At 48.9% G+C, this 18,513-nt stretch overlaps 1 protein-coding gene across 1 annotated transcript; it reads right to left on the bottom strand.

Annotated features, from left to right (window-relative positions):
* Positions 1-5,368: 5,368 nt before the first annotated feature.
* Positions 5,369-18,206, bottom strand: LOC104540025 (microsomal triglyceride transfer protein large subunit-like). Its single transcript, XM_010183713.1, has 18 exons — positions 18,140-18,206; positions 15,315-15,496; positions 14,966-15,109; positions 14,336-14,443; positions 13,583-13,699; positions 12,483-12,622; positions 12,029-12,182; positions 11,198-11,355; positions 10,470-10,635; positions 9,909-10,016; positions 9,581-9,793; positions 9,236-9,450; positions 8,577-8,674; positions 7,344-7,465; positions 6,708-6,935; positions 6,272-6,396; positions 5,800-5,970; positions 5,369-5,513 (listed from the first exon to the last, which is right to left on the bottom strand). Exons 1-18 carry the CDS (start codon positions 18,204-18,206, stop codon positions 5,369-5,371), a joined length of 2,661 nt encoding a protein of 886 aa, XP_010182015.1.
* Positions 18,207-18,513: the final 307 nt, after the last annotated feature.

Here is an 18,513-nt window from a genome sequence, read left to right as displayed (position 1 = left end):
GAAAGGATGGTGGCAGGAACATCTTTTGGCAAGAAGTTATTCAGTCCTTCCACTTGTGTTTTTAATAGCCCCTCTTAAAAGATTTAATACAAACCCTACTAGGTCACTCCTTAAAATACAGCCATGCTGTATTCCTCTGGCCCTTTGCAATACCTACTTTTTCAAGTGCTTTGAAAACCCTGCTTCATTTTTCCCATGGAAAGGCTCTTCCACGGCTGTGCACCTAAGGGAGTGGATGATTTTGTTTCACTTAGCATCATTACGACTCACTTTACCTTCAGTCTCTGAGGCTGTAACAGCCAAAATATTTTCACAAGGAGGCCAGAAGGAGGTTTTTTTTTGCTTTACAAGGGATAAGAGAGACTTCAAGCCTTGCAATCTGGTGTGGCTGTGGCCAGCAGGCTTCTTGCTGGGATGGAAACGGCCCTTCCACGGCTGCCCTGCATGCACTGCAAGCAGCTGCCTGTGGACCCCTGTTCCCTGACAGCTCTGGGGCTGTCACAGCAGTGATGGGGACAGTCTGGTGTATCTATACAGCATGTTGATTCAATAAGTGTATTATTAGAAGCAGACTGGCAAGAGAGATGCCTATGGATGGCTTTTGGGCATGGCAGAATAACTGCGGTGGAGGGTAATTAAGCCGGAAAAGCAGTGTTGGGAAGTGTCTGTTTTCACCCAGACTGATGGAGTTAAATATGGCTATTTGCTCTTTCCGATTCACTGTGTCGGGTCCTTTTGGGTGAGTGCTTGCTCTTGGGAGCAGCCACTCACCAGTGGGGTGATGCCTGCAGCCCACCCGGCATCCTGGCAGCTGAGAAAGGCAGCAACCCCTGCCAGCACGGGGAGATGGACCAGAGAAGGGGCCTGCCCCAGTGTCACCTCTCACAGCCTGGTCCTGCCTGGGAGCTGGGTGCTCCAGCTGTCTCTCCAAACACTTTCTGCACTGATAATATATTTTTTGCTATAGCAAGCGTCACATCCCTTCAGTACTCGTGCTTTTGGCAGGGATGGAGTGGGTGGAACACTTTCCTAGGAAAACTTCAACTTTTTTCCCATGGAGCTGGCCCCTGCTGTGCCTGAGGATTTCATCCCAGCCCTGATGACGTGTTGGCTCTGCTCAGCTGATTCCCAGGCTCCTCTCCTGACCCACCAGCCGCTGCCCTGAGCCTTTTCCCCTGGCTTTTCCTGCAGGGATAGCCTCATGGCACAGCTGCTGTGGCTTGCACAGCTGTGTCCCATTGCAGCTTCACAGCTTTCTCCCTCTATTCCTGATTGCTGGGCAGGTTATAACTGCAAACCCCTGGCAGCTGCTGTTCCTTGGATGCTCCACTTTTGCAGCTTGCTCCAGGGTGACTTCTTAGGCAGTAGCACCCAGATAAGTGACTGTGTGCATGTGTCTGGTGCTTGCAGGAAGGCCCTGCAGATGTATATGTGTGATGTGCATAGTCCAAAGCAGCTGTGAGCTTTGCAGCAGGGGCTCAAGAGGTGCACTGCAACCCAACTGCAGCTCTGTGGAAGCTTTGCTGTAGCCAAGATGTCTGCATTCAATGCTTCTTTGGTGAGTTACAAACCATGTTTTATGGATTTTTCATGGGACTCAGCAGTTAGAAAGTACCAGTACTATTTTTTTTTGTACAAGTTGCCTAGGAAGGTGAGAGCAGTGGCTGATAAGAGACCTGCCTCAGCGCTTTAAACTTGCACTTCTGCTAGCTCCCAGGGAGAGCTGGTCCACGTAGATGGTCTATCCTCTCACACACATTCTCCTTGCTTTTGTGCACGTTTTCTGGTGTTAGTTATGTCTCTGCAGAAAGCTGCAGTAGACAGGCAGATAAAGTTTTATCGCTCCATTTGGTGAGCGGTGTCTGCACGCTCTCCTGAGGGCTGTATGAGATGTCCTGGGAATAGAATAAGAAAAGAAAATATAGAAATTTGCCTGTGGTGGCAAGCCTGGAGGCTAGGAGAGCATGGCATTGCCACACGAGAACCCAACTCAGAGCGGTGTGGGGCTGCCAAGGGTGAGCCCTGGTCCATCGCTTGCTGATGCAAAGGTCCCACGGCTTGGGTGCTGGTTTTGGGATGCCCCTGGTGCCCCAGTCCCTGTGTGGCTACAGCGGAGCAGTTTTGGCTTGACACTTCCACCAGGTTTGGCTGTAACCACTGGAGGTCACTGCTGGTCTGCAGCTCCACATGCAAAGCCACTTTTGGAAAGTCAGGTTGGAGCCTTGCTCACAGGTGCTGGCTCTGGATTGCTCTGCTCCTAACCCCCTGCAGAACCACTGGGAGCTGAGTGGTTGCTGGCACGTAGGACTTCCACTAGGAATAAGATCTGGCACTCGCAACCCTCCTCAGTTATCCCTGTCCTCTGCTCCTCGATGCAGAGACCCATTGGGACCTGTCATTTCCAATTGTACAGCTCAGTGTAGGACCTCCTGGGACAGGAAAAAGTGCTAAATGGTAGGTGGTACCTCCTGGCTTTAGGTCAGGAGCAAATGCTGAGACTGAGAGGTTTCTGGTCCAAAAGGTTTTCCACAAGCATCTGGTTTTGAATGGGGATTAAGGCTTGTGTAGGTCCATAGGTGGTCATAGGGGTGGTACTTTACAGCAGAGGTTATAGCAACCCATCAGGGTGTAAAACAGTCTGAGTCCACCCAAATCCTGACCTTGAGATGACAGCAGTGGGAAATAGTGGGATGCTCCTGGGGAAAGGGTGAAGATGGGGAGCTAGTGGGGCTCAGAGCTGCTATCAGCTGCTCTGCAGAAAGCTGAGCACTGCAACATGGGTGATACGGGCTCCCTCCTCCCATGGTCATGCAGGGATCCTCCTGTTCAGACCCGAGGGCAAGTCCCAGGACAATTAGTCTCTGCGTCCTTGGGGCCTGCTCTGAGCGAGACTGCTCTGTAATCAGCAGAGCCTTGATGCAGGGGAAGCCCTGATTTTAAGCAAAGTCTTGGATGGGCTCCAATACCTTTGCAGAAGTTGGCAGGAGAGGGTGAGATAGCAGCTTTGGCCCCGTGGGAAACCTCTTGTAGGGTTGCTGTCATACTTAACGGTGATCTGGGGGTTTTTGGGAGCGGAGGTAGCCCTCGTGCCCCCATCTTGCAGCATTGATGGGGCATTTAGCTATGTATCTCTGGGGCATCCTAACTACAGACCTAGAAAGCAGGTCACTGGGGAGCTTTGGTGGTGCTGTTCTTTCTGGATGTGCCTATGCTTCTCTCCTCTTCCTGGCTGTATGTCCAGAAAAGTTAAGAGTCAAACAGAGAAAATATAGAAATACATAGCATTTATTTCTGTATGTAACCAAAAGAGTTCATAATTAATGTCTCCAGATAGAAAACCAGCCAAGCTTCCTTTCCCCAAACCAGGAGACTTGGTGTTACATTGTCAGACTTGTAATTTAAAAAAAAAATGCTTAAAGTCCCTCTTTTTTCCTAAAAAGAAAGTTTTATAATAAAAAAAAAAGCTAAAAATATTTCAAAGGCACATTCTTATCAGGAAGGAATGAAGAAATACTCCTTTTTCCTTGCAAGCCTCCCTCCAGCACTAGAGAGGTGTTCAGTGGTTGTGGCTGATAACAATCCAACTTGAGAGGAGAATGCAGAACAGAAGAACAATATTTACTTGAAGCTGATTGTAATTTTCACAAATAGTCACCAAAAGAGCTCAAATATCAGCAGAAAAGGGAAGCTGCTGTATTTCTTTGTTGCTGGAACGCTGCCTTTTTGCATGTAGGGCTGAGGCAATCTTATCTCCATCTGGTGCCTCGATTAAAAGAGAAGGGGAACTGCTGCTCAGGTGATAAGAGAGGCCAGAGGCTTCTCCGTTAATATGTAAACTTTGGATCAAAAAAGAAGATGAGAAACTCTAGGCAGAAGCCACCTCTCAATAGATGGGTTTTGAATCTGCATGCACCAGCAAAAGGTAAATCTAGTATGTGCTGGGGTTTATAAAGAGGAGGAAGGGGACAGAATGGAGATGTGACCCCCACTACTTAACTCTTTCAGTTCGCATTGAATAATGTCCACGCTGAAGGATGATTACCTGAAGTGGCAGCTTTGTAATGTCTGTCCAAGCTCTCTGCGGTATTTACATTCTCAAATCCAGAAAGGACGATGTCATTCAAACAAAATCTCTTGCTCTCCATGGCAACCAGCATCTGCATTTGCCCCATAACGTGCACTGAACCACCAATAACTCACTAAAAAAGCAATACCTGAAGGATGGAGATTCTTCCAAACACCTTGGCAGGCTGTGCCTGTGGTTTGAAATCATCTGGTTCTCCAGCTGAGTATCGCTGACCACATTCTGCTCTGTGTGCTGTTACTGTTAGAGAAGTAATTTCTCTACTTCCAGTGTCTTTGCTTCATGCTGGGAGTCCTGACTATCTCAAAACACTTTTTTAACCCACTCTTTGCAAACACTAAACTGCTTGTGCTCTTGTGTCGTTTTAATCACAAAGTGTTTTTTTAATGACCTTGGAGGATTCTTGCAGCCCTGCCTCAGAGGAAAAAACATGCGGAAAAATTCAAGTAGAATAGAGCAGGAAGCAGTCGCTGAGGGTCAGCATCACAAGATACACAGAGATGCCATGAGATGCTTTAATGCCTTGAAGACATCAATGTTTTCTCCCTTTATCCTGCAGCCAGCCCCTGCTTGAGTGCCCCCATCTCCCAGGGACCCAAGTTGCTTTCATATGCAAATAAATGCAAACACCTTCAATTAATCCAGAAAGAACACACAACAATTGGCAACAGGTTATGTGGCATTTTCTGCCTTTCTCCCCGAGAATTATTCTGGGCTGAATGTCTCTGTAGTTGCATTTAAAAATAATTTTAAAACCCTAAACCCCTTCCAGAAATATTTTTTCCCCATGTTTCTGGACAATCTGAGAGCTCTAAAACTGTGCATTAAAGGAGGGTCATTCACTCTCTGTGGGGAACCTCCTCCTTGCTGGGTGCAGATGTACTCCCTCCTGACTGCTTTGATAAATGGAAAGAAAACATGGCATTTTGGGGTATAGTCTTGCAGTAGGATTTCTTGGGTGTTGAGAAACTAATTCATTTGCAAAAGGAGGCAGTTTTACACAAGGACCAGTTTGGCTTCCTTGTGAAGGGAAAGAATTCAGGTGAGAGTTCTCAGCCTTTGGGGTAGGGAGGGCAGGTTTGACTTCTCCAGCCCCAAGCAAAAGGTGCCTCTGGCTGTTCTGTAGCAGTTCCTCTCGTAGTCTTTTCTGAAACCCTTATTTCAGCACTTTTCTTCTTAAAAGATGGTTGTGAAGGAGTTGAGCAGAGTCCTTGACAGCTCATGTCAGGCTCACAGAGAGGTGTGTGGCAGGCAGTTATCCAATCCCAAAGTGCTTCAGCTCCCCTATTCTTCTGCTGTCAGCAGGAGATTGCAGACCTTCGAGTTGGCCCAGTGCAAGGCAAACTCTTGCCCAGGCATGATGCCCTGCCTGCCTTTTCGAGCAGTGCTGCTCTGGCTTCCAGCAGACTTGGAAACTGTGAAAATTTCCCTGCAGAACAAGGAGATAGCAAGCTGGTCAGGAAGCTGTGGTAGTGGTGGACCTCATCCTGCTTCCAGACCAGCATATTTGCCTTTGTATTTCCTGTTGATCTGGGCATGGCACTTCCATCCACATCATCTTGAACTTGAGGTGTCTTTCCCCACTCCCTACTGGTTTTGACCCATCCCACTCAATAAGTGTATAACCACTAAATGTCTCCTCTCCCCAGGAATTGCTTCTTTATCTCAAGCATATAATGATATTTCTACAGTATCTGGCTGTAGCCAGGGCTTACCTGTATGGGATCTGCTCCTGTCTCAGCTGCAGGCACATGAGCACCGGGCTGCCAGAAAACCTCAGGATAGTGTCGAAGTGGATTGAGGTCTCCATCTCTGTCTGGCTTCTTGTGGTGGCTTGGAGGAAAGGGGCATCTAGTTCTGCCTGGAAATCAATGGTGAGGCTTCCCCTGTGAGAGAGAAACACATGGGTCTCGTCACCAAGCAATGGCCCTGCGCTGGGCACAAGGCATTGGCACCAAACAACCCCATAAGCATCTTAATTTTAGGTTTGGCCATGGAAAAGGAGTGTGTGACCAATGCCTGTCAGAACCCTAACCCAGCATTTCCACCAGGAAGGGCTGGACCAAACCAGAGAAGAGCAGGGGGCTGTGGAAATTCAGCCTAAGGTGAAGCATCCCTCATGCTCAATGCCGACCCCCTGCTGAGTACCCTGCATCCTCGGAGCCAACCAGTTTCCCATTCACTGACCTTGTGTTGATGCTGGTTTTCAGTTCTTGCTCCCAAATATTCACATCCATGTCAGCTGAAATGTCAAGACCCAGCCCGCCCTGGAGTTTGATGGCCACTTGAAAGCCAGACTGGAGAGGAATGACCTGGGAGATGGAGAAGGCAGAACTTGCAGTGCCCAGACATTCCTCTTGGCTGAGTGGCTGATATCAGCAGCAAGGCATAACTGCCTATCCCAACTCCGCAGCTGGGCTTGCATGGGAGGAACTTGATCCATGTGTGTCCCACGGCAGATCCAGCCATCCTGCTGTTTTACCAACCCCAGGAGACCTCTAGCAGTGCCATCTCACTCCCAGATCTGGATCTGCAGTGAGTAACATACCTAAAATCTACTGGCCTATGCTATGGGATTCACTAGGATTTGGTGTGGAGGCAGGTCAGCCCCTCCATCCAGTACCTGGTGATGGTCCATCAGCAAGAGGTTTCCTTTGACCACACTTGTGGGTTCTCCGCTGCTTAACAGGACCTTGGCCATTAAGTCTGTATATCCCTGGAAGAAGACGATTGGCCGCAACTGAACATCGAAGAAGATGGCAGACATCCCAGCCATGAGTTCTGGCTCCTCTTCCCCTTCCAAGACATTTTCTCCCAGCATTGACTCCATCCCTTGTGCTTCAATAGTGACCTAAAACACAGAAACAGAGACATGCAAGCTGCACAGAGCAAAGCTGGAGAGTCCGTTTCATGCCCAGCAATGCTATTTGAGTTGCTATACTTGTCCAGCCCTTGGATAGACACCCTTTGAAGCAGGAGGACAGTGCTGGAACAGGCTGGATGCAGCATCCAAGCTAACCCTGAGCACCATGCAGGAGCAGTGTCACATCCCCTGTTTCTGGGGGGAGCAAGGAATCCCCTTCCTCAGAGCAGGCCTGGCTTCACATTGATGATGAGAGGTGTGCATTAATGCCCTGATACAAGGCACATGGAGTGCAGAGGTGAGGTCAAGCACCATAAAGAGGTTGAGGGGACACTGGGTTAGTGCTGCCATCCCCCTCCATGTATGTGCCCCCCAGTGGCTCTCCCAGCAGCACACCTGAGCTGCACGAAGCTGATGGCCATGGCTGAGCAGCGAGAAGTCAGAGACGCTTTTCCTCAGAAATCCACCCTCCAAAAACAGCAGGTCCAGCCCGAAGGTGGAAAGAAGGTCCTGGGTGACTGAAAGACAGAGAGACATCCACCTGTAAACATCCCCAGGCAACATCTGGCACCTTTCTTTCTGCAAATGAGCCACTGAACAGTGGTGAACCATAGATGCTCTGAGAGCAGCAGCAGAGGATGAAGGCTGACAAGAAAATACAGAGCCTGTAGGTGAGATGTGCAAGGTTGGGATCCCAGCAAGTGTCTTCCCTGCACCTGGTGCCACCAAGTCAGCACTCAGCAGGACAAGGCAGTTTCTTAGAAGAGCTCATCCAGATTGATTACAGGAGTTGTGAGGCCACTGGATGTCTATGTCTATGTCTAAAAGCAGGATCCTGAGAGCTCCTTGGTAATTTGTAAGCCTTCTCAGTAGATTGTGTGGCTACTCCTGTAGAAGTGTCCCATCTGTGGTCAGAATGGCTGACCTGCACAGATCTCATATGTTTGCCATTAAATAACTGATAAAGCTAATTTATTCAGAGAGGAAAGCTTCTCTACACCATCTCCTTCCATTTTTGCAATAATCAAAGGATTTAGCATTGCAATGTTTTTCTTCCAGGTGTCGGCTATCTTGCCTCCACCCTACAAGGCTAGACTGAGATAATTTGAAGAGAGACAGGAATGAGAGCTGAGGGGCGAAGATTTCAGCAGATATTTAGCAAGTGTTGATTGTTGCAGTCTCTCTGAAGTCTGATGATTTTAATCTCAGTACAAGGATTCTCCTCTTTGAAGAGTTTATTAAAAATACCTAAGGAACTGAGGAACAGTGCTTAATAACTTGAACTTATCAGGAAAAGTGTAGAAACTCCCATCTACAATCTACCGTTGGTTTAATCTCCAGCTGAAGTTCCTCCTTCAAATTAGCAAGATTTTGGAAAAGTATGTGGCACAGCCCAACCCTCCTGTACAAAGCTGGGTGGTTGCAGAGGGGTCAGAGGGAGGTATATATTTCAAGTGATGGCAACCAGACAGCCTTGGCCGGTGCTGTGGGACATGCTCAGAAACCTCACACTGAGATTCTGAGGCTTTTCCATAAAGCCAAGGCCTCTTATGAAAGCTGACTTTCCCCACCAGCCCCTCCTTTAGCCATTTGGGGGGACCATGGGATCAGTGTCCTCCATAGTGTCACCTGTCAGAGGTCCTGAGAAAGAAGAGGAGACGCCAGCTTTCGAGAAGAAGTTGTAATTATTTATCCGTGGGTCTCTCATGATGTCTTTCATTATCCTCCTGGAAGGAAGAGGGAGAGGGTATATCAGCACTGGGAAGGGAGGACAGGAAAATATCAGTGGTCATTAAAGAAGGGTGTACAAAGAAAAGAAGGAAATACAAATTTGCGAAGTATTTCTCTCGGTTGCCCAGAGAAGTGTGAGCAGAAAAGGATATGAGCAGACATGGGCTACCTTGGAATTTCCCTCTCCTCTGGTTTATCAGGAAAAAAACCAGTCCAGTATTTTTGTGCAGTTTTTGCTTAGCTCTGCACAATGTTAGCAGTCAGTTTGTTTTGTGCAGATAGGACGGCTAATGCAGTTACAAATTGTGCGCTGCCCTGCGAGCCAGAGCTTTGACCTCCAAGGACTCTGCAGAAACCACAAGAAGTGATGCTGGAATTCATCTGGCTGGGTGGTATCTGCATTATTCCAGCCTCTGGGGATTTCCAGACATCTCCAGTGCCAGCTCCAAGAGGTGACGTTAGCATGCTGGGTCAAAAGCCACAGCAGGGGTGTGGAGGAGGAGAAAAAAAGTGATGTAGAGCTAGGGGAAAAATGTAACCTTCCCCTCCAGACTCACCTTGCTGGGTGGTGGTCAGCATGCAGGCTGTTCTGGACCTTCAGCAGCAGCAATGTTGCCATCTCCATCTCCAGCTCGTTGGCGGCCAGCAGGATGTTGATGACATCCATGGGCAAGGGCTCGTTATCTAGGAGGATTTCTGCAGCAGCCAGACGACAGGTTTTTTCATAGCTCTTTCTCTTCTCATGGAAAATCCTCCTCATTGCTTGTTTCACCTGATGCAAGAGGGCAGTTAAAATGGTGCTGTTAGGGTGGTGATGTGCAAATAATGGCTCCATTTGCACCCCATTTGCTTGGCTTTGAATGTGAAGAGGAGCACCAAGCCTTGGCAGCTTAGTTTTGTACCTTGCTAGAGATGTGCCGAGTGGGGAATTGCCGCAGGGCAGAGATGGCCGTGGTGGTGATGACAGTGGGACCCTCCTCAGCGTGGTCCAGGATGGTGGGAATGGTTTCAGGGAGCCTCATGTTCCCCAGGGCCAGCAGGTAAATGACCACCTCAGACTCCTCCTCGGCACTTCTTAGCCCCCCAAGGATGGTTTCCACCCCAAGCTCCACCTCCTGCTCAGGGTTTGGAGGAGGGCAGAAGTGAAGGAGAATGAGGAGAAGAACAGGAGACATTTTAAGCATCCCTGGAGGAGAGAAGGGATCTGAAAAAGCCAAGCAGAGGACCCACCTTTAGTCCACACAGCTTTTGCTGGCACAGCTTGCCAACCAGAGAGCCCATGGCAACTATTCCCGTGTCCCAGACCTCAGGGGCCAGCTGCTTCCCGTCCAGCTTGTCCTGGGCACCAGGAAAGGGGTATTAGGAAATAGGAGGGAAAAAAAATTAGAGAGTCAAGGAGTATGTTTTACTTGTTATCTCAAAATGTTTGCCAAAAAAAGTAAGGAAAAACTAGTTCTTACCTGCTTTGAAGGAGACAATGCATGGTTTAATTGGATAAAATGCTGATTTTTCACAGTGACTTTTAATTAAGCTTTTATTGTCTGTAATACACTGTCAGAAAGCCCTTTCTGCTGAATGTTTTTCCTCTGAAGAACATCTACTCCCACCACCAGTGTCTCATTAAAAGCACATAAAATAATCCCATAAGCAGGAAGATACATTTCAACAGAAACAAATCTTCCTTTTTTTATGGGAAAGTACACTTGCCATTCCCTCCTGGCTGAAATGGGGTGAGAAGGATCTGTACCAGACTCAGGATTCTCAGGGAGGGAGAGAAATATCTGTACTTACTAACACTAGGCGGAGAAGCTCTCCCGAAGGCCTGGGAGAGAAAGCTGCTGCATAAAGAAACTTTTCCAGCAGGGATTTAGGCTCTTTGCTGAAATCCAGGAAGTCTGAAAGAGCTGCCAAGGATGCCACCGACTGCGCGGCCACCGCTGCCTCCACGACGAAGGGGCTGTGTGGAGCAAGAGGAGCGAGGTCACCAGTGGCACAACCCAGCAATGGAGTTGGAGAAGAAACAAGGTACCCTGAGCAGCTCCTCATCACCTTTTCTCTTCTCCATGCTTTCCTCTTGCTTTAAAACTCACTGAAGCTTCAGTTCATGGGTTAATAAACCCTGAAATGTTGGCTATTGCTCTGAACTCACTCATGTCTAGGCATTTCACTGCAGAGAGGAGCCCAGCCCCAGTGCCCACACTGACAAGGGATGGATGCTGCAGACATGGGTCCATAGTCTGTAAGTAGTTCTCCAACAATATTTGCAGAAAGCCTTGCTGAACCATTAGCTCCACTCCAAAGCCAGCAAAAAACCAACCAAACCATGCAGTGTTTGCGTCGAACAGGCGTTAAGAAACAAAGAGTATGTTTGCACTGGTCAGGACAGCTGCCTGGACCAGGTATAGTGTATGGACCAGCACCAAACACCCCCAGTTGCCAGGGCCAGAAGTGATGCTGCGTGCCAGGACTCTACATGCACAGAAAGCCAATTTTGGCAAGATAGGTCCTGGGAGCCTTACAGCATCTCCTCGGGTGCTTTCCTCAGCAGCTGCAGAATATCTCTCTTCTTGGCATTGCGCAGCATATGGATGAACCTCTGGAACTGCCATGTGGTTGCTGTCTTTGAGCTGTCCATTTTGAATTTCTGCTTGTCAAACGCCTTCAGGTAGGCTCTCAGCTGCAAAGAGGAGGTTTGTTAGGTGGAATTTAGCCTCTTTTACCCCTGATTGTGAATCATGGGTTAATATCTATACTCAGAATATATTTAGGAATGGGAGGAGCCCATGGGAGTGTCTTGCAATTGCCTGCAGGCATCTACTGCAGCCTCCCATCCCCACTGCTGAAGCCCAAATGCCCCAGTTTGTAATATATGCCAGGAAAAGAGCAAGAAAAACTGTGAGCATCACCGGTGCCTGAAAGTCATTGCAATTCCAGATTTCCTAAGTGAAAAACCTGGAGGACTTGAGGCAAGAATAACCCCTCCTTTGTCCTTGCTAGCCTGACCTGTGGTGGAAGTGTTTCCTGACCTCAGACCTGTGAGTTTAACCCAACTGATTGTGCCAGCTGTGCACCAGGTTACTTCTCCCACCAGAGAAACACAGCTATGTGCAGAGGTACAGAGGAGTCCTTCCACCATTGGTGGCAATATTAGACAATATTTAAGAGACGTCACAGGTCAGGCTGCTGCTCTACAGAACTCTTGGGATCACATCATGCCTTGACAGTGGTAACCAGCCCCTCAAAACACCCCACCATAGTTTAACCATAAATCCTACAGCCTTCTGCTTGCTCGGGCCTCCAGCCTCGAAGAGAGCATGCCATGATTTTTGGGGGTAAGTAGCATCACTGACCGATGGGCAGCGGGTGCAGACCCTCCAGAAGGGCAGGCTGGCCATGCCCAGTGGCTGGTGCCGTCCCTCCATGCCAGCCAGCACATCCTTGAGGTTTTGTCCAGCCACCTCTGCTGGGCCGGGCTTTGGAAGAGTCACTAGCTGGAGCTGCTGCCTGTGGCGAGAGAAGAAGCTGTTGGAAAGCACGTTGTTGTTTACACCCTCCCTGGCTCAGAGGCTGGTTGGGTTCACGCAGGTTTGGAGAAGGAGGAGACGCGGGGGGAAGCTGTCAAAAGGTGTCTGATGTTCCCTCTATGCCATGCCCAGGTGCTGCACCCTGTCCTCCTTGCTGCCTGCACCAGGCTGTGCCAGTCGAGCTGGCAGGAGAGCAGCGAACAGCTTTAACTACAACAGATGCATGTTCATCCCATGCCAGGCCACCCAATTCAGGCAGTGGTATGGGGGCATCACTTACCTTGAACTGATTTTGACACCGGTGGTAGACCTTAGGGCTGGAGACAATACATGGCTTTCCTCTGCCAGCACTGACTGGAGGAGGTTATCTTTCACCATGTACTGGCTTCTGCTGGTGGGCTGCCACTGGACTCCAAAAATCTTGGAAAAGCAAGAAGAAATGATACAATCTTTTCTCCTCTCCCCTCTCCCAGGAGACTTCTCTCCTCTCTCTATTAGCAGCAAAAGCACTTTCCAGACCACAAAGTTATCTGCTTTGCTTGCAGAACATAGGAAAGGAAAATCCAGAAGAGTTCAGTCTCTTCCCAGATTTGGGAGAAGGCAGCACCAAGTGGGGACCACAGTATGGGGATGCTCTCGCTGGTGGCTGATGTGGGGAGATGGACTGGTGACACTGTGCAGACTTTCTCTTTCATTACAAGATGGGATCACCCTGGCTCAGCCACAGCAGAAGAGGGCAGTGGTGGGAGGAGAAGATGCTGACTGGCGTGGGCAAGGTCTGGAGACTGAGAACTGGAAATAGGTGCCTCCCAAAGCATTGTCCTTCCTCCAAGCCTGTTCGACAGCCCAAGCTCCATAGCTGTCCCAATGCAGCTGCACAGTGTGGGAAGAGGTATGGCACTCAATGCCAGAACCTGCCTCATCCCCATGGGCATCAGCAAGGACATTCTCCAAGCGAAACAAAGCTGAGCAACAGCAATTTCCACTGAATTCATGTCAAAAAATGCTTGGCTTCCTTGCTGAGCTGCATGGTGACCTGCTAACCTAATCCTCAGTCTGATGAGTCTGAGGTTGGGAAAACATTTCTGTACGTCTACTTTCCCCAACAGGATTACCTGGCAGGTCAGAAGTGATATCAGGGGTGGGGATGGGATGACCCAGGACATCTTCTCTGCTCCTAACCACCTCAAAACAATATGTTCCTCCTGAGGTATGTTAGTACATCCCACCTTGGGTATGGGCCTAAGAGCCAGAGCCCCATCCTGGGCTGGTGCAGAAGACTGAAGCTAGCTGGGAGTGGGGCTCACAGCCCCCTTCTAGGAAGATTTTGGGACAACCCTGATATACTTGACGTAAGTTGAGCGAGAGCAATGGACTTGCTTTGTTTACGGAGCTGAATCCGGACTTTGGCTTTGTGCAGCTGAGGAGATCTTTTGTCTTTGTGATGGAATGGTTGGAGACAGCGTAGGTGACTTGGCAGCTCCCAGAGACATCCTCCTGAAACACAAAGGTAAGTGACCATGGTTACAGGTTATTGGCTTCGGCTGAGACTGAATAAAATGATCTGTGTAGAGGACAGACACAAAGGACAAACTAAGAAATAGAAAAATCATCAGAAATTTAGAAACTGAGCCATATTTGGGGATGTTGGGTAGCTCCAAGTCCATCTGGACAGGAAATCTGCTTTTGCAAAGTCAGGCTAACACCAGCAGCAGCACCTTTGTGCCTGTGTTTTGGGTTTTGAGGTTATTTCATGTTGTTCACAGGTCACTCCAGCATCAGTTGAGGTCTGGAGAGAGAGATTTCCCTGACATTTGCTGGCTGCTGGCTGGGCTGGGCAAAGCAAATCCTGCTTGGCAGAAATTCTTGTAGTTTTTCCTCCACTTTTCCTACCGTCCAGGAAAAGATGATTTTGTAAGTGTATCCATTCCTGAAAATCACCTACAGCTTATTTGATTTTTAAATCTCTCTTTCCAGTAGTCATCCTTGCTCACAGCTCAGGGGCAGCTGGATCTGCAAAGCCTGTGATGTTAATCCTGAATTTTGGCTCTGCTGAAGCACCTGTGCTGACTCTGCTTCATGTGGCATGGTCCCTGGCTTTTGGGCAGGATGTGGCCCTGGCTCTGCACCTACCTCCACTGTGGTGCCGGCGTGGGGCTGGAGCTGGAGCAGACTGATGATGCCTCGCTTCAGGTTTGAGACCAGGATGCTTTCTGCTTCATCTCCGTAGAAGGCTTTGACCTGGGAGGGCAAGAGGTGGTGTCTCTCTGCAGGGATGGTTCTGGGGGCCATGCAGGCTCTCTGCTGCCTTCCCTGCTGAAAGGCATCTTCCCTGCAACCTAAGCAACACCCTGTAGGTACCTGAAGATTTTTCACACTGAGGACTCTATCACTCAGCACCATGGGCTCTGTGGATGCATGGCTACAGTTTTTCCCTTTCTCCCCACACAGTGGTTATCCCAAGCCTTAGAGGAGAAAGTCAGAAAGGAGTGCACATTCCACAGTTAGGACCAAAGCCCCTTTCATGCAGGATGCTGCAGCTCCAGCTGAGCCTTTCGTCCCTTTGGAGGATGGGGCTGCATCTAGGGTCACACTGAACCATGTGAAGACCTGCATTTACCACCCTGTCTGGTTCCTTGTGCTCTCATATGAAATCAGAGGTGGAGCAGAAGTTCTTATGGGCTTTGTTGTCAGGAAAAATTAGGATGTGGGCAGGAGTACTCTATGGAGGGCATGAGCAAGCCCAGGAGGTGTCCAACTGACCTTCCCACTGTTCCAGGAGATGAACACTGGCTGCTGGAGCTCTGCCCACATCTCCTGGCTCAGCGCAATCTCTGCAGGGGGACCTCCCATGGCATCCTGGCTCCTTTCCTCGTTTGACTTGTGGTGGGCTTTCAGGTCACGGATCTATGACAGCAGAAGATGGCAGAAAGCAGTGAACAAGCATGTCTGCTCTAAAGCTGCTGTATATTTTACCTGCAGGTGATGGCGTCTTGGTCACAGAGGTCATTTTTCAGTTGGCTTGGGCTATAAAGGGAAGAGGCTAAAGAAAGACAGCACCACTGCTCCTAAGAGGAGAACCTGGCTGCAACAGCTTTACCACCTCACATACCTGCACCTGGAGCAGCTCTTCCCCGCCTCGGTCCCTCCAGAGCCGGTGCAGCTGGACCAAGGCCTCAGCCCGCAGCCAGGCTCCTCGCAGGGATGGTGGGGTTGTGTGGTCCAGCTGGACGTCCAGGGAATAGCGGTACTGATACAGGGTGCCAGGTTGGAAAGAAAGTGGATGCAAGTCTCCTAAGAAAAGATGCAAATATTGAAGGCATGTGGTCACACACCTCAGCATCCTCCTTCCTAGAGAAGTCCTGGACTCACAGCAACCTGCATCAACTTGCCTCCTGGAAGTGTCATTCTTTACATCAAGCAGTAGGTATAGCTGATGTCTGGGGGAGAACATGAGACAGTTTTAATAGAAAATTATTTGTGCCTGCAGTCTGGATATTTGGGTGTGCTCAGGATGACAGCTGATTCCCGCTTGCATTTCCAGTCCTGCCTTAAAAATGGTGGCCAGAGTGAGGGCTTCTCTTGGGGACTTCAGGATTTTTTTAAACTGCCAGAAAAATACTCTTTAATCCTGAAGCAAAATTTCCTGAGTGTGTCCACAGACAAGAGGGATGTCTTGAAGTGTCTTTTCAGCATTGTGCATTAACTGGGGCAATGGTAGCATATTTATTTAGGGGAGTAGAGAAGCCATATTCTTTATATTGTGTGTTTCCCATCAGAACTGCCAATTCTTAATTAAATCACTGACTCTGAGATGGAGCAAAACAAAGTCAACGGTGTAGCTTTAGGTAAAAACTCCTTGTTTTAATCTTATTTATCTAGAACTCTTTGGAGTCCCTTCTCTTGTTCAGACAGGCACAGGAGCAGTCTGTCCTTGTGTGCTGAAAGATGAGCCAGTGTGGAAGAAAACAGGCCTGGTTGAACAGATAGCTCACCCAAAGGTACTGAGGGAGCTGGCAGAAGAGCTTACCAAGCCAGTTTTTATCATTCATCAGCAGTCCTGGCTAACCAGGGAGGTCCCGTTGGCTGGAAGTTAGCAAATGTAACACCCATCTACAAGAAGGGTCAGAATGAGGATCCAGTGAACTACAGGCCTGTCAGCTTGACCTCAGTGCCGGGGAAGGTTGTGGAGCAGTTCATCTTGAGTGTCATCATGTGGCACGTATAGGACAGCTAAGCCATCACGCCCAGTCAGCATGTGTTTATGAAAGGCAGATCCTTCTTGACTAACTTGATCTTCTTCTATGACAAGGTGACCCACTCAGTGAATGAAGGAAAGGCTATACATGTTGTCTACCTGGACTTTAGTGAAGCCTTCGACACTATTTCCCACAACATTCTTCTGGAGAAACTGGCTGCTTATGACTTGGACAGGCATACTTTTCACTGGGTAAAAAGCTGGGTAAATGGCTGGGCCCAAAGATTTGTGGTGAATGGAGTTAAATACAGTTGGTGGCCAGTCACAAGTGGTGTTCCTCAGGGTTTGGTATTTGGGCCAGTTCTGTTTAATATCTTTATCAACGATCTGGATGAGGAGGTTGAGTGCTTCCTCAGTAAGTTTGCAGATGACGCTTCCCTGGGTGGAAGTGCTGATGTGCTCGAGGGTAGGATGGCTCTACAGCGGGACCTGGACAAGCTGGATCAATGGATTTGCAGCCAATTGTATGAGGTTCAGCAAGGCCAAGTGCCACGTCCTGCACTTAGGTCGCGACAACCCCATGCAAAGCTACTGGCTTGGGAAAGAGGCGCTGAAAAGCTGCCCACGAGGGAAAGGAGCAGCTGGAAAGCTGCTTAGCAGAGAGGGACCTGGGAGTGCCGGTTGACAGTCGGCTGAACATGAGCCAGCAGTGTGCCCAGGTGGCCAAGAAGGCCAATGGCATCCTGGCTTGTATCAGAAATACCGTGGCCAGCAGGACCAGGGAAGTGATTGTTCCCCTGTTCTTGGCACCAGTGAGGCCACACCTTGAATACTGTGTTCAGTTTTGTGCCCTTCACTACAAGGACATTGAGATGCTGGAGCATGCCCAGAGAAGGGCAAATACACTGGTGAAGGGTTTAGAGCACAAGTCTTATGAGAAGCAGCTGAGGGAACGGGGATTGTGTAGCCTTGAGTTAATGTAAACATCTGGCAACAACCAAAACATAGGTGTGCTATCATTCTCCTTAGCATGAATCCAAAGCAAAGTCTCACTAGCTACTATGAGGAAAATAATTCCGTCCCAGCTAGATGTATAACAAAGTGTCTATCAAACACTGCAGTCCTCTCAGAAATGCAGTTCTTCTGAACAGAAAATGAATTCTGTTATTCAATCCTAGTAAAACAGGGGTCTTTTACCAACCCAAGAGATTCTACAGTTCTATATATAAATATGAATGTAGGGGGGAAGGTTGCTTTTGCTATGACAAATAGTCTAATAATAGTCTAATCTATTTTCTAAAGTAATCTGAAATTCTCCTGCAAACCTGATGCACTTGCTGGGCTTCTGAAATATTTTATAGTTTTGTTACTTCTGCTATTATAAGAAATGAAAGGAATTGATGGAAACCCAGCTCACTCCCCGGGGCTTTCCTCTATCCGTCAGACTGAAGAGTTTCTATATTTCTACACCATGTGCAGTTTAAAAAAGCTCCACCTCTCTGGCTTTCCTCACCCCCCAGGGAGGACTTCAACAGTCTCAAAAATTTTTCCTGTTTCAGGAGATGCTCAGGCTATTTGTAGTTGTTGTGGCAATAACTCTTCCCTCCCTGGAAACCGAGGAGATGTTGTGCTACAGTGAGCCCCGGGAGGCTCTTTGTGTGGCTAGGATGAGCATCCCATCTCTCGGGGCATCCAGATCCCGTTGTATCCCTAACCCGAAGCAGCCCCAAGTTTCTTACCTTTTGCTGTGCTCATGAAGGAAAAGCAAAGCAGGCAAATGTATCCTGAAACTGCCTGTGGATTCATGCTGGGCTCTGGGAGCTGGGCGGGAAATGAGGAACAAAAGGATCAGGGAAGGGTACAACAAAAGGGTACAACAAAAGTGGGGAAGATTTGCAGTGTCAGGCGATGGGGCCCAACCTTCTCCCTATCCCCGCCTCACACACCCAAGGAAAAGCAAATAATTAAACCTTTGCACCAACCCCCAGCAGCCACGGAGGGTTTGGAAATCAGCTGAGGTTTGCCAATGCCCAGCGGCGGAAGGTGGGGGGAAAGCTGCAAAAAAGAGCTGCCAAAAGCGTTGTGGGGTGGAAAAGCTGTCCCTTTGCCTTGA

Source organism: Mesitornis unicolor, unplaced genomic scaffold, assembly GCF_000695765.1.
Source record: "Mesitornis unicolor isolate BGI_N332 unplaced genomic scaffold, ASM69576v1 scaffold5634, whole genome shotgun sequence".
In the NCBI taxonomy this organism is placed as follows: domain Eukaryota; kingdom Metazoa; phylum Chordata; class Aves; order Mesitornithiformes; family Mesitornithidae; genus Mesitornis; species Mesitornis unicolor.
This window is presented reverse-complemented; position numbering and strand designations above follow the sequence as displayed.